General features: G+C 41.6%; 1 protein-coding gene across 1 annotated transcript in view; it reads left to right on the forward strand.

Annotated features, from left to right (window-relative positions):
• The window catches only part of LOC120803872 (probable phospholipid-transporting ATPase IIA), a 33,043-nt gene continuing 16,761 nt past the window's right edge, over window positions 1-16,282 (forward strand). The window contains exons 1-14 of the mRNA XM_040152856.1: window positions 1-280; window positions 2,878-3,022; window positions 5,568-5,681; window positions 5,913-6,021; window positions 7,034-7,092; window positions 8,036-8,087; window positions 9,220-9,314; window positions 10,668-10,748; window positions 11,351-11,426; window positions 11,875-11,951; window positions 12,192-12,352; window positions 12,448-12,590; window positions 13,419-13,531; window positions 14,290-14,499. Coding sequence (XP_040008790.1) covers window positions 213-280; window positions 2,878-3,022; window positions 5,568-5,681; window positions 5,913-6,021; window positions 7,034-7,092; window positions 8,036-8,087; window positions 9,220-9,314; window positions 10,668-10,748; window positions 11,351-11,426; window positions 11,875-11,951; window positions 12,192-12,352; window positions 12,448-12,590; window positions 13,419-13,531; window positions 14,290-14,499 — 1,503 coding nt within the window. The 5' untranslated portion in view covers window positions 1-212. The remainder of the gene's footprint in view (window positions 281-2,877; window positions 3,023-5,567; window positions 5,682-5,912; window positions 6,022-7,033; window positions 7,093-8,035; window positions 8,088-9,219; window positions 9,315-10,667; window positions 10,749-11,350; window positions 11,427-11,874; window positions 11,952-12,191; window positions 12,353-12,447; window positions 12,591-13,418; window positions 13,532-14,289; window positions 14,500-16,282) is intronic.

The following is a 16,282-nucleotide window of genomic DNA, read 5'->3' on the forward strand; positions in this document are numbered from 1 at the left end:
CAGTGACTCGTCTCCAGTGGGATGCAGGCCAGGTTTCGCTTGGTGCGGTTGCCACGGGCTCTCCGCCCCAGCGGCGCAGTAACCTGCTGACCGGGCAAACGCGTCCCCGTGTGACTGACGGCTGCGGAGCCTCCGCCCAGAGGAAAAAAACCCGCCCCAGCACCGTCTCGGCTGCCCACGGCTTCCAACCCGCCGGAACGGGGGCCGCAGGAATGACCGACAACATACCCCTACAGCCCGTGAGGCGGCCGAAAAGACACGACAGCAAACACAGACACGGGTAAGGGCGCGGAAGTGTTGCCACGGAGCCGTTTCGTCGGCCTCTGCTAATGTCGGCGCGGCCGCTAACTCGTTTACGGGAGCGCCGCGACGCCGCCTCGGTGCCTAGCAAAGCGGTGGCGGGTTCGTTAGCGGAGGAAAATAGCAGCTAGGATGGGGGGGGGGGGGACGGGGACGGCAGCAGGAGGATATATACATGCTAATCGAAGTGGCGTGGCCGTTCATCGTGAGCTTTGCAAACAGCTAGCTAGAGCTCCGGGAGACATCCTTGTTCCGGGACGCAGTCGGAACAAGTGCATTTCACGCCCATGCCGGCGTTCGATCGGTCGACCGGAGCCCGGTCTCAGCAGAAGCCAGCGAGGAGGCCCCGGCTCTGAAGCACTGTGTCCCAAAATTCACATGCCTGCCCGATAAATGACACTGTGGTGTTATTGTGAGGAATAAATAAAGGGGCAGGCCTCATACAGGATGAGGATGATGAGGATGATGAGGATGAGGATGAGGATGGAGAAAGGCAGGCGTGCGGGGCCAGACACAGCGCTGAAACGCAGTCAGTAGACCGGTGTGGCCATCACGGTGATGTCACCCCCTGTGATGCACACATGGTGCAAAGACTCGGGGGGGAGCCGAGGGTTACTCGGTCCGGTGCTGGAGCACGGGGGGGCTGTGGCCGCACGACAGCTGCTCGGGGTCGTTTCTGCAGTGATGGCAGCACCGCTGTGGCAGTATATGAGTGACCAGTCCCGAATGCAATCTAATAAAAGGCAAGGGTAAACAAAACAAAACAAAACAAACCAAACCAAACCTTCTGAAGCCCAGATTTAAAAGAACTGAGAGTTGGAGCAGACCTCAAGTTTACTGGGACTTTGTTCCAGATACGTGGTGCATGAAAGACTGAGTGTGGATTCAGAAGGTCGCAGCAGATCGGCCTTCGGTCTGGCTTGGTATTGTCATATAAATCTGTGTGTTGTCTGCATAATTGCGTTAAGATATTTCGTTGTTTTCCCTGATCCGAGCTAGTGGGAGCGTGTAAATGTTGAAAGGGAAAAAAAAGGCCTGGGAAAGGAACCCCTGGAGAACTCCACGTCATTTTTGTAAAAAAAATAACAAAAACATTTCTGGCTACGGCTTCTCAAATGTGAGACACCTTTTCTCAGTTTTACATCAATGTCAAAAGAATATTTTTGAGCTTTGAACTGCGTGTTGGACACAAGAAGACATTTGAATGTGCCAACTTGGGTTCCAGGAAATGTCAGTGGCCATTTTTCACCCCTTTTGCTATTTTGTGGAAATAAAACAAGGGTCACTGTGTCGGGTTTACACTCTAAACAGTCACTTGACTAACTGAGAAACTATTTGGAAGAATAATCAGTAACAGTGGCAGATATTATGACTCATCAGAGCGGGAAAATGCATCGGTGTAACAAAGAACGTCAGTGACGGCTCCGATGACGCTATTCCGCTGTCCCGGGAAGCGGTGACGGCGAGCCAGCCTGTGCAGTATCGGCACCCTGAACGCTGAAGCGGCTAAACGAACTTCAGCCGTCCTTTTATTTTAGTGTTTACACCTGTGCTCGTCCTACTGTGACGTGTCGAGGTTGTCTTCTGCGAGGCCAGTCCTCTCCACAGATGCAGCCCAGATGTACAGCAGGACGCACCATAGGTTATCTGTGTCTTTTGAGAGGCTCTTGGGGTCTAAAAAGAGCACCATGAGGTTTAGCTTACTCAAGATAAGAGAGACGAGGAGTGGCTTTACAATGACAGCGCTCATTCTTGTCTCTGTTATTCTCTAACAAAAATATGTGGGCCAGATCTAACCACATGTATGATTTCCTCCCGAATACCAGCTATACAGGAATCCCAGCTCGAGCGTATAGGAGGGGATAGGAGCCTCGTGTTTTTGCTGTCCCGTGAATCCACTGCTGGGTCACCGCACCCTTTACTCCGAAAAAATTAGCTGCAGTGGAAACAGTTGTCAGGTCGGGCACGGCAGAAAGGTTTGTGAACAGGCGTTAGAAAGCGGAGTGATCTGTCACACAGGTATTGGTGCCTCACTGCCCTTCCCGTGCATTAAATCACTTTCTTGAAATTTATTTGTCACACCTATGTTTTGTTGTTGTCAGGGTTTTATAACCTACGAAGTCAGTTATGAGTCACGAAGGTCGCCGGGCTCTTGGTTGATATGGAATGTTTTGTTTCAGCGCTTGAAGGGAGTGGCCTTCCCTGTCCAGATGAAGTTAATATTTGCTGTATTTCGTAAGGCACAATGTCTCTTGACAGCATAGTCCTGGACGTTTACCGGGTGGCCTTGTCTGTTGTCTGGGTTTGTAGCTGCAATAAGCAACACGTTAAAAAAAAAAAGAGAAGTGACACTAAATTCATTAAAAGTGGAGCAGCTATCTCATCAGATTCACACAGTACAAAACAGGGATATGAGTCAAACTACAGGATGCGTTTTAGATTGAAATGGCCTGAACTAATACACAAAATCTTAAATGTCTTTTCTTTTTTTCATGTAACTGTCTATTCGTTAGTATGTCTGCTAAATGGCGAGATTACATGTGAAATTCTTTGACCCTCCCGGCCTTTTCCCCCCAGGTGCTGCCCGTGGTCGAGATGCTGTGGCATGGGGGACTTCCGTCCCCGCACCGTGTGGCTCGGCCACCCAGAAAAGAGGGAGCAGAGGTACCCCAGGAATGTCATTAACAACCAGAAGTACAACTTCTTCACCTTCCTTCCTGCGGTTAGTGTCAGCCAAAGGCCACTTCTCCGCCCCCCCCCTCCCTTTAAGCCCCAAAGCCACCACCCACCTCTCTGAGCCTGGCCCCGATTCGCTGTCGTCTTCTTGGACACACTTTCAGAGATTCATAATCTGATCATCTTGTCTGTCCTTTTTGCACTCCTCATTGTTGCTTGTAATGTGGGTGGTTGAAGCTCATTGTAATGTTTGAGTCATTTTAAATCGCTATGATTCAGAGGATCAGATTAGCGCTGGGACTGTTAATTACTTTAACAATCGACTAATCTGACTTTTTTTTTAGTTTTTACATGGTCAAAAAACACAGACAAACGCTCATTAGAACTCCCTCGGGCCCAAAGTGGCGTCTATAAATCACGGCCAAGGTTCAAAACTCAAAGATATTCAGTTTACAATAATATAAAAAAAGAGAAAATACTCCCATAAGAAGCTGGTACCAGCAGGTCCTCGGAGGTTTGCTTGAAAAGTGACCCAAACAGTGACTCAATATTCAGTGTCATTATTGATGAACTTTTCCGTCGATCGATCGATCGACTAACGGTTTCAACACTAGATCAGAGCCGTGCCTCAAATGCAAATGTTATATATATTTCTTAGATCTCTTTAGTTTAATCTAGGAATACTGTAGCCTTGTTTGCTTATGGTCAGACCAATCCCAAATGACCACACATTAGCATGCCTCTGGATGCGTAGGCACACGGCCGCTGGTTAGATTTTCCCTATGACTTACGCCGGAGGGCGTTTTCTGACAGATGCAGTTTACACTGTCATAGCAATGTGCCGGCTCGGTACACTGATGAGGCTCGGTTAGTAAATGAAACGCAGTCTACTTCCTTCAGTTCACGTGTCGCCATTATAGGACGATCGATCGTCCCTTTTGGGTAATTGAATGTCTCATGTTCAAGTGAAGATCTTTAAAGGGCGTGAAGAGAAGCGTGATGGATAGTTTCGGCCACATTCGGAGCTTTACAGTCTCACAGCGCCGGTTCTTTATGTTCACATTCAGACCCGGAAGTGACAGACTTCTTTGGTTGGAAATTTCTTACACGGACGGCAGTTACTAAGATACGTGTTTTTTGACTCCCGCATTTCCCTGGCCTGATTTACATGTGCATTTGTTTTCCAGACATTCAGTTGTCTTAGAATCTTAATTTTGTGTATGAAGGCAGACAGTGAGAGCAGCTCAGATTTGTTTGGGAAGCAAAAGACAAGAGCAAAGCCCTTTTTGCATTGCAAACTGTGATGCTTGTTATTTGCTTTGGCTCGTGTGAACAAGTTCTTCTCACTAGAACATATTGTAGTCGTTATTTTTCTGTACACGGTTTCTCCTGTGCTACCCTGCTCTTGGCAACAGTTTTGAAAATGACATACAGTCACCGTGCGAAGACACAAGCTTTGCCTAGGTCGTAATCTTGCACACTGGTGGTAATGAAATTGAGCAAAGTTGTAGTATGTGTGTTAGATATAAGAAGGACACTAGCGGAGGAAAAAACTACTATATGTGTTTGCGTGTTGTTCCCTAGTGAAAAGATTTGTAGTCTAAGCCAGGTCTATATTTGGTTGAGATCTTTGTACTTTTTAGTACGAGTGAGTGATATGTTGATATATACCAGGGAATCATATGAATTTGTTTACCGATTTGGCCAAACTATTTATACGGCAGTAGTTATCCCTTTTTTAATATTTCTGGGTGTATAAGGCCAGTGTCGAAGATTATGCACATCATTGTGGGCAACATTGGGTTTTAGTATGATCTTTGCATCAATATGAGGAAGTTTCTTAATTTGTCAAGTTTTTAATACAGAGGATTTTATCCATATACTTTCTCATTCGATTTTCCAGAAAATTTACGAGTAGGACTACAACTAAAGACTTTTTTTATTATTATTGATTCATTTGCTGATTATTCTTTCGGTTTATTATTTAACTGTTTGCTTCATAAAATGTCAGAAAACAGCAACAACCAGTGAATTTTTGGCCTTTACGCTTAAAAAAAACGATGAATGGATTATGAAACTAGTCAAACTGCCATTGAATATACTGTCAGCAGACTAATTGTTCAGCTCTACTTATGATATAAACCAATATCATGATACAAAATGACGTATACTGTGATAGAGGATTTGATCCGTATTGCCCACTCCTACTTTCTTAGGTTTACATATGTTTGGTGGGTCATTTGTTCTGTCAGCAGAATTGTGATTTCCCTTAAAGGGGCTGTTTTGTTTTTAAAGGAAACGTTGTTAAATGCATCACAAACAACATATTGAAACTGTGTTGAAAACGATGTTCTATATAGGCCTGAAGCCATATGTATGGCTACTTAGATGATTTTTAATCTACAGGTCATCAAAACAGTGTTGTACCAAGGCACATGGAGACCAATGCTGTCAAATACATTGTCTGCTAAAATCAGTCATCAGTCTTGGCTTTTAAAAATTAATGTCTGGTGGTAAATGTCAGATATAGTAATATGCATAATAACTTGCCACACAGAAAATATTTCACTCTCTGCTTTTTCTGTTCTCAGGTGCTCTTCAATCAGTTCAAGTACTTCTTCAACCTGTACTTTTTGCTACTGGCCTGCTCTCAATTTGTCAACGAGCTACGCTTAGGTGCCCTCTACACCTACTGGGTCCCTTTGGTATGTGGCATTTTGCAAAGCTTTGTTCTCTAAAACTGTTAATTATCATTGTCAATCAAATTTTATTTTCCATACTTAAATTGTGTTGAGTGAATCTTTTTTTTTTTGGATGGAAATATTAAGGTATTTCCTATAAACACAGTTGCCACAGCATTCACATACATAAAGTTGGTTTGCTCTTTTCTACTTTGGAGAAAACTACTTTCTTAATGTGGACATGCCACCCTGCAGGGTCTTGTTTTGATTATCACTATCATGAGAGAGGCAGTTGAAGAAATAAGATGCTACCTTCGGGACAAGGAAGTGAACTCTCAGATTTACAGCAAGCTTTCAACAAGAGGTAAGGATTAGAAGCGTGGCCAACATTGGTTGCGTTTTGTCTGCGTCTATATCTGAAACCTGTTGCTTATTTCTCAGCATTAGCGTCTATTAACTGTAGGAGGTAGGTCCTATTAAAACTTATAGGGGCTAGGGGAAATGGTAGGTAATTCAAAGCAGAGATGTAAAAAGTGTACATAAGAGGCCTTGGTATAAAGTGCTACCAGCAATAAAAAGCAGGAGACCTCTTGTGGTTTCCATCACTTTGCCCCTTTGATGTGGCAGCTTGTTTTAGTCATAAACACAGTGACTGGCTGCCTCCATGATAGTGGCCCCTGTGCATATCTTGGGGTTTATAGAAACTGTACGGTGAAGAAGTCAAAGCCTCTCATCTCTCCGTTGTTTCTTAGCCATATTTTCTTTCTCAGTGTAGCTGTTACCTGCGGCTGCTATGTAGATTTTTCCTTGTTGATCTTTCTTTCGTAAACAAATGTGTAAAATCCTACTCAGTGAGTAGAGCAGAGCACTATTGTGGAGTTCCATGAACCCTAATGCGTTGCAATATTAATGTGCTTTAATGTCTTACATATGCAAAGCCCAGAGGTCACGACAAAGGTCAAGGGTCAGTGATCTCTTCCAAACAAATTTGCCCGTTCATTCCAAATGGAATGAGAGAAAAGGCTCAACTCCCCCAGCATTCTTTCAAATCTGCACAGAAAATTACTTTCCCTAATTCACTGAGGTGACCGGTGAGTTCACCAAGACAAGGCATTAGTACTTGGTTGTTTTGTTTTTTTAATTTTCACATTTGATTAGAAATGAAAGAACATTGTTATAGTCAGGAGAACTTTGTGTGTATCCTTGAAGAATAAATGTCAGTGCTCAAAAACCTGTGTTGAAATGGATGGTCCAGATTTATTGAAAATCTTAACTACATGATTGACAAATTTGAATTTCAAATATTTTAACTATAGGTAACCCATGTATACAAACTTAAACACGTCATTAACATTAAACTTTGTTGTGTATTTCAGGCACGGTGAAGGTTAAAAGCAGTGGTATTCAAGTTGGAGATCTTATAATCGTGGAAAAGGTTTGCTGAAGATTGTTTCATCCACATCTGTGAATAGTTTTGCTTTTTAGGACTGTCAAGTTACCATTTATATGAGAGCGAATAATGAGGGGGCTGTTAATCTTCTGTGCTCCAGTGGTGACTGAGGTGAAAGGAGTTTGTAAAGATTTTGTAATCTTGTGATCAATGCTGAGTTCCAGCCTGTCAAACCCAATGCACACAAAGCAGCTTAAAATGCCTTTAATTAGATCTCTTACACAAAATCAATAAAGTACTATCTATTGATATAAATTTTGAAATTTTGAAATTACGTCTATAGTTTCCAGTAGTTTAAAATATCTAAGTTAGTTGGAGTTTTCAATCTGTTGTGTTGCTCTTTTCGTGGACAGAATGGTTTCTCTGAGGTCTTTGTACATGAAATATGAGAAGTGATGCCTGTCTTCAGTTTCCAACTGAGGGCTTCTCTCTGAATCGCTCATTTCAACGCAGCTGAAGGAAAGGTCACACATGTTGTCCTACACATTTCAGTAATATGGCTGAGTGGTTCAGAGTTATGTGGGCTGCAATTCAGAGAGACACTTCGGCAGAAGGGGAAACCAGTAGCTGACAAAAGAAAAGTGTTGGAATTTTTAAATTAACCTGCATCTTAAGAGCCATAATACATCTTTATTACACTATCGACCACTTAGCAATAATCCGTGCGCAGTTCGGGGACTTTCTTTAGTGGAGTGGAGGGACTGGGTCAGGCTGAGGGTAAAACCTGGTCAGGGTCCTGTTCAGGCCCAGACAGGATGATTTGTGCTGGAGGGCTTATTATTTTGACTGAATGGCTGCCGGTAATGTGGCACATGAAAAGCAAAAAGTCTTATTTTGCTGCAGTGAAAGAGCAGAGGAGGGAGCAGGAGAAGTGCAGGATCAGGAACCGATGCTGAAGTCATGTTTTTCTTTCTGCCTTTCTTTGTAGAACCAGCGTGTTCCTGCTGACATGATCTTTTTAAGGACCTCTGAAAGAAATGGTAAACATCTGCTGGTCATTCATCCAGATCTCCACAACAGACTGGCTGCCTTGCTGGCTGACTGGGGAAACGACTTGTTTAAAAAGGCGCTGAGGTGAAGGGATTAGCCCTGAGCCAGGACAGGAAGTCCTACAGGGTCTTAAATTCAAATTGGGTCCAGTACTAAAGTATCACTCAGGGTGTGGTGTGGTGTGGTGTGGCGGAGAATCGCTCCTCCATGTCATGGTGAGATGGACACTGTAGACAAAAACGTTGTTCTCTCTTCATCTTCATCTATGACTAATTTTGTCTTTCAAATGAGAAGATAATGAAGAGGAAAATCAAGGCACACACAAAAAAATCAAATGCAAAGAGAGAGGAGGAGAGGTGAGAGGAGGCTGCCTCATCTGAATAGTCAAATATGGATTAGAACAAGATTTGTCAGTGACAACAGCAACTTAGTGAATTGCGTTGTTTATTTGTAAATATACAAAATACATAATACAAAATAAGCATCCCTGAGGCACAGCACATCAAAAACCTCATCACGGGGAGATGATGTTTTATTTTCATTCTCCAGAAGACCACTTGTGACTCTGTAAGAGAAGCTAGATGCTTGTTTTTGTTGTGTCTTCCTGTCGGGGGAAGAAAAACAACAGCTTTGTTTTACTGGAAATAGTGCTTGGTTATCTCTCTTCCATGTGGAGGCCATTAGGTCAATTATGAAGAGCCTAGGCCAGGATTGGGAGTTGGGGCAGGATGACGCATGCAGGCCAATGGGGGGATGGGCTTTGGTGAATGCCTCCACTTCTACCCCAGCTTGATCCCAAAAGTAGTATGCAGCTCAGCCCCATTCCCAGAAGTTTGTCATTCATTTGTGACTCCAGGTTTAAATTGGTTCACAGCCCCTTTTCAAACTGGGGACTTGGAAAATGGATGTATGTGTATTAGAACGAGTAAGATCAGAGACCAGCAGAAGATGAAGGCAGCCTTCAGTATGTACTGAAATGTAAAATGTGTACATTCAATGCCATCATCCGGAATAAAGATTGGGAGGTTTTTCTTTTGACTGAAAGCCTATCTATTGTTGCCCTCTAGGGGTAAGTGTGATTTCATCTGGCATCATTGGCAGCTCTTGTCCTCTCCCTTCCAGGCTCCTGTTTCCTGCGGACAGACCAGCTGGACGGAGAGACGGACTGGAAACTACGCCTCCCAGTGGCCTGCACTCAGAGACTGCCAACTGCTGCTGTGAGTCATAAAGTAAAGATGGAGAGGCAGTAAGGATGCCGGAGAAAAATTGAATGTTGCAACACTGCGTTATGACATTGTTGTGCAATTAAGAAATCATGCGCTCAGGCGTAATTGCACGTGCAGACTATGGTCTAATGGAAGCAAGTCTTTCATTAGGCCAGAGTAGTAATTTAACTAGGCCTGGTCCTCGGAGAATGTCAAAGGTTAGCCTCAGGCCTGAACTGTTAGAAGAGTTCTTCGGTGTTCGACCGCTTTGGGTTTTTCAAGGCAAATATTCAGGTTGAGATTTTAGAGTCAAATTGTCTGTTGGTCAGTAAATTACATTTTCAGTGTGATACAGCAAAATTCAGTATATACAAATAAAATAGTGTTACTCTATGTATTTATTTATTTATTTAACAATCAATCTAACTTTTATTTGGGCTGAAGCTAAACTAAATTAATAAATTAAGGGATTTTGGCTTTTTTTTTTTTTTTTTTTTTAAATTTAATTATAGATCTTACAAACGTTGTGATGTCAGAAAGAAACCCCCTTCTTATGAGAGGTGGCACTGCTGATTTTTGATATTTAATAAAAGGCTACTATTGGCTGTTATGGGCATACTGATATATTGGTCAAGAGCTGAAACGATTAGTCGATTAATCAGTCAGTCCATCGACAGAAGATTAGCCGGCAACTATTTTGATTACCGACTATCAAAAGTGCCAAAAAATAATTGAGTCTGACTTCTCAAATGGGAGTATTTGTTTTTCTTAGTCTTCTCTGAAAGTAAATTGAATATGCTTGTTTTTCAGACTGTTGGTCAGAAATAAGACACTCTGAAGATGTTAATTTGGGTTTTCGGAAATTGTGATGGACATTTTTTGCTATTTTACAACATTTTATAGACCAAATGATTAAACCAGATTATAATCAGGAGCTTTATTGATAATAAAAATAATTGTGATTTGCAACCATGAGTCTAACTCAACCTTGAACTGCTACTTTTTTCTCAGGATTCACAAGATAGAAAAATAAAATAACTGTCATGTTTGTCAAACAAGTCTAGGAATATGTGTTTTTTTTTTTAATGTCTCGCACTAATTATAGCCTCAAGTAAAGATTCTCTATGTAACATGCAAAACCATAGAGCAAACACTGCTGCTACACAAACTGTAAATTATAATATAAATGATTCTGGTGCCCATATAACTTATATGTTATCTGAGATAGTTAAATAATTTTTTCATGCTTGATGAGCAAGTTAGTCAAGGCTTTGCTTGTTTCTTGTCTTCTTCTCAATCATTTATAATTATTCAAGTGATTCTTTTGTGTCAGTGATCCTAAACCATATTTTTGATGTCTCGCAGGACCTTCTCCAAATCAGATCATACGTGTACGCAGAAGAGCCAAACATTGATATCCATAACTTTATTGGAACTTTTACCAGGGTGAGTGCTTACGTTACAATTCTGCCGAAAACCTGTGCTCCTTTCAGACAGTCACCCCCTTAATGTTAATCTGATGACAAATGAACAAATCCGAATAAGTGCCCGAATCATTCTTGTTAGGTCGGACTCATAACATTTCCTTTAGAGACAGCGTGCAAGCAAATGGGAGTGAAACGAGAGCCCCAACTTAACATTCTGTCTTTTGATGCTTGTGCATCTTGGATATATTAGACAACAAGCAGCGGAATTCGCTCTCTAATAACGTTAGATGATTTTAAATGTCTCGGCGGATTCACTGCGAGAAGCGAGGGGTGAGCATCACTCGTGTTCGCGACCTTCATTAATCAAGGCTTCAACGGCAAAATAAGTTTAAAAAAAAAAAAAAAATCCATCAGTGACAGAACAGAAAGCAGTCTTGTCTGAACAACCAAAAATCCTTAATTAAACAGATAGATGAAGCCAGCAACGTTTCGTGTTTTAAAATGATTCATTGGAATACCACTTTCTATTTACAAAACCTCTGTTAAACAAAGATCGCAACTATTTGACCATTTTCTGTCTTCCCTCCTCTGTGTATTTGCATGTCGGGTCAACTGTTGCAGGAAGATGGAGACCCCCCGGTCAACGAAAGTCTCAGCATTGAGAACACCCTGTGGGCCAGCACCGTTGTCGCCTCTGGTAAGTATCTGACTGGTGGTAAAGCCCTGGCGATGAAGCAGCTAATACCCAGGAAGTAACCAGGACCCAGCCGTTCGCTCTTAGCTTACAGAACTTCTCCGATGCCTTGTTCCCTTCGCATTCGTTGATGTGATGACTTGTCTAACCAAACGCACAAACAGAGGGATACAGAATGGTTCAGTCAGACATTCTCCCAAGCATAAGGGTAAAGAAAGTGTGCTTCTTCCACAGGAGACGGAATCCACTTTAACCCACGCGAACATATGTTATCTATTAAGCAATTGCAAATATGCGTCCTGTATTTCAAATGACATACTTCATTTGAAAATGTCTATACGTGTCAAGATTATAAATCTGGGAAGCGTCGTCTTGACATATTATGTTTTATGTTGTTCCTGGATTATATTGGCCTGAGGTGGGTTTGGTCTTTCTCTCTCCGTCACTCCAGGCACAGTGGTGGGGGTTGTGATTTACACAGGCAAGGAGCTGCGCAGTGTCATGAACACCTCCAACCCGAGGCACAAGGTACAGTACTGTGAACCAGAGACTGAAGGCCGACATCAGGTCATTTATTTTGCACAAAGATGTATTTATTTGGCAGATTTTCATCAACACATCAAATTTATCCTTCATAGATTAATTGTTTAATTTATTTAAAATGTAATTCATCCATTTATTTGCTTAGACTTACATATTGTACATTCAAGACCATTTGTGTTTATATTCACATGATGCATAATGTTCGCCTATGTTTGCACATAACAGGTGGGTTTGTTTGACTTGGAAGTGAACTGTTTGACAAAGATCCTGTTTGGGGCCCTGGTGGTGGTGTCACTGGTCATGGTGGCCCTGCAGCACTTCGCTGGCCGTTGGTACCTCCAGATATTTCGCTTCCTGCTGCTCTTCTCCCACATCGTGCCCATTAGGTGCGTTTAAAGATCCAAAGTCATCTGCAGCGTTGTATTGTATTTGTGTGTAAGGAGCTAAAAAGCACTCATTTACTCTCGTTTATTTGATGCAGTTTGCGTGTCAACCTGGATATGGGAAAGATGGTTTTCAGTTGGATGATCAAGAAGGACTCCAAGATCCCTGGGACGGTGGTGAGGGCAAGCACCATACCTGAACAGCTCGGACGAATCTCCTACCTGCTGACTGACAAAACAGGTTAGACTGCAGGAAATGACCCCTGAAAAGCAGCATAGCTTTGAGGTAGCCTTGGTTGTGTGGGCAAAAGAAACACTTAGGCCAGTGTGTGGACCACTAAAACGAGAGGTTATAGTGCTGAGGATTTGCCAAGGAAGTATGCAGCTGGACCTAAGTCGTTACCTTCCCTGGGGGGTTTTGCTTCTGTGGTGGGTTTTCTGCTCCCAGAGAACTGCTACTTACTGGACCCTTAAATCATAAAAAAGCCCAAAGTCCTCTCCCCCATACACACCTTTTAGAGCACAACACCTCCATCAGTGCACTTCCTCGGGCGCGAGGTGTTGCACCTCAGATTTACGGCCCTCATGCCCAATAAAATGATCAGCCGTTTCCCCACCCAGACCGCGATAAGGCCGGGGGAGTCAGACTAATGTACGTGCGAGGCCCCTGAGGTCTTTTTGATACACTGGCAGAGAAGGTTTTTAAAGTGAGTGTGAGGATACAGAGTTGTGTGTAGTGTCAAAGGGAAGTCTTCTGGCTCTCTTACCATTTTTTTTCCAGTCACAATATGTGCCGTGCAAACTCTGTTTAAGTAAGTAACTGATTAATGTCTGTAAATCCCAAATAGTGTGAAAGGTGAGAAATACTTATATACTATAGATATTTTAACGTTAGAAGAGTTAGTTTCCAAAATCATGTCTAACAACCAAAATCTAAAACACCATTTTGTATTTTTTGCTGTCAAACTTTATGCCAAATGTGGCAATTATTCTTGGAATTAACTGTTTAAATTCTAATTATTTTGTAGGAATTTAACTATTTGAATGCCTGTAATGTAATCCTTACCAGGGACTCTTACCCAAAATGAAATGGTGTTCCGGCGGCTCCATCTTGGAACTGTTGCATATGGGATGGACTCAATGGATGAAGTGCAGAGCCATGTGTTCAGCGCCTACACACAGGTAAAAAAAACAAAACAAAACAAAACAAAAGTCTAAGACGTGGAAGTCTATGCAATGCTCTGTCTCTGTTGAAGAGAAGAAAATAAACAGAAAACATTGAAATTCCAGAGAGCTTGGGAAAGGGTAAAACAAACAGACATGAACATTGTTTTAAGAAACATATCAGTTTGTGATTATTGTTTGGTTGAATGCTTCCTGACCTCAAATGACACACTTTGTCCCCCTTGACACCAGAGGTTAGTGAAGCAGGAAACAGGATTTGCCCACAAGCGAAGCACTGACCGGACTTCTTTAATGACGCTACCATTAACCCCTGGAACGCCCAGTTTTCTAAAAATAGCAAGGCCACAATGCAAAAGCAAATTGTTCATATTTTCCTTACACATCTGGTTATGTTTACTATCAAAGCAATGTTTGAAACCGGGTTGTTTAAGCAACTAGTTCACTCATGCTTAGACCAACACATCCCAAGTTAACAGTCCGTGTTTTCCAATTAGCTTTTTTGAATGTGCTTTTTATATGTTTTTGTATATAGGAGATCAGCTGTCCACACAGCTTGTTTAGTTTTCAGTCACTCATATGGCTTCTTTTATTTTGACAGTACTGATCACTAGTTCTATTGGCTGCAATAGCTGACCTTTCTTAGAAAAACCCCCGACCAAAATAAAAGACTCGTGCTAGAAAATACTGTTATAACTCTTTTCCGATTCCTGTATGCACTTCTGTTTGATCACAGTACCTTCTGTAATTGTCTTCAGCCCAACCATGACCTTCCAGCCTCCAGGGCTCCGGCGGCCACTAAGGTCCGCAAGACCATCAGTAGTAGAGTTCACGAGGCTGTGAAGGCCATCGCCCTAGTGCACAACGTGACACCCGTGTACGAGTCCAACGGGGTGACAGACCAGGCCGAGGCCGAGCAGCATTACGAAGACACGTGCAGAGTCTACCAGGCTTCCAGCCCAGATGAGGTATGACGGCCAGCAATACAGGACCATTTCACGGTCCTGCCGTTTCATTACCGACACTCATGTTAGTTTTTATCAACAGAACGATTACATTCGACTTTATAGACTGAGCAAATTCTGCTTTTTAAAACCTACAGGGCATGTGCTGACATGTAAAGTTAATATTTTTTTAATCATATAAATGATCTTGGCTTGAATTAATAAAAAAAAAATAATAAAAAAAATTACTGCTAATTTTTAAATCCTAAAATGTATCATCAAGAACTCCGGTGCTTTAACATCCCCGTCCAGACAAAAATGTGTTTTAATTTTTTTTGTTTCTTTGTTTGACCTTCACTGTGGAGAAAGATGTATGTTTAGAGTTTGACACTAGAGGGCTGTTTTGCAAATGTGTACGTACAACCATGATTTGTGACTTCACCACCAGTTTGGAAGCCCAATCATGGTCCAATATGCACTTTAGGCAAATGTGATGTGGAAACTTGAATCCCTCAGTGCACAAAAAGTGAGAAAGGACTTTTTAGTGAGGGGAGAGAAATCTCGTGTCCAGTGGTAAAATTTCTGAAATGAAAAATAGTCACATTTTCAAAGATCCTGGATTTTTCAGTGAGGGTAGACGAGTACATATAATTTTAAGAGTTTTTAACAAGGTATTGGAATAAACATAGACTCAAATTAAGACTCAAATTATTATTCATTGCAGTGTATTTGTATAGGTCTTAAAACATATCTGGAGGCCACCTTTAACATTTTATTATCTTACACCGAATCATCATTCAACATCTAATTTCAGAGAATTCTTTCTGGTTCTAGTTTCAAAAAGATATATTTATCTACTGGACTGTGTTACTAAATGGGACAGCAAGACGTCTGTGAGTTTGACAAACTCATCATAAGGTTGGTGGAGAACATAACACGTGCCACTTAAATAATGATAATAATAACAATGATAGTAAACTTTTATTTATATACTGGTCGAACCTTTCCTACAAGAAATACAGCTCAAAGTGCTTTAAAAAACCAAAAAGAAAAAAAATCAACAGTTTCAAAACAACATTTTAAAATATTACAATACATTAAACAAGAGGAGGGAGGTCAAATAAAAAGCTGTTAGAAAATGGAAAATAAAATAAAAAGAAATAGGTTTCGATGGGCTCACGGGATTTTTTTCATCAGAAACATTTCTAACCAACAAAAACAATGTATTGCTCTGCTTTTTATCCTTTTTTTTTCTGTCTGTGTGGAAACACAGACTTGGATGTTTCCCACAGTTATTGATATAGGATGATATACGTTAATAAACACACACAAAGGCAGATACCTTTTATTTTGAGATATTTCAATCCGACCTGTAGGGAAATGTACACTTAATCTACTTAAACGTCAATTTCTCAAGGCTAAACAGGGAAGGAGAACAGATTTCCGATCTCAAGATGGAGAGTTGTTTGTTTTTGTCAGTAAAATCCATCATCTTGAGTGTCTTCAGTGCCGTCTTCATTGAAGGGGAACATTCACAAGATAAATGGCATTCTACATTTATGTCCTTGATCAGTATGAATTCTTTGAACATCAGGAAGAGGGCTCCAGAATTTGACTTGATCCGTTTCCTGCGGTGTAAATACGGATTTCCTTAATGTGCTCTGCAGCCCATTGCACTTATCCCCTTTGAATTTCCTCTTTGATAGCATACTTTTAATATAGAGCCCTGTATATCTGTTGTGATTTTAAAAAAAAACAAAAAAAAAAAAACAGTTGGATTGTTTTTTAGAAAACAGAGCTTTTTTAC

This window comes from Xiphias gladius, chromosome 18 (assembly GCF_016859285.1).
Source record: "Xiphias gladius isolate SHS-SW01 ecotype Sanya breed wild chromosome 18, ASM1685928v1, whole genome shotgun sequence".
Classification (NCBI taxonomy): domain Eukaryota; kingdom Metazoa; phylum Chordata; class Actinopteri; order Istiophoriformes; family Xiphiidae; genus Xiphias; species Xiphias gladius.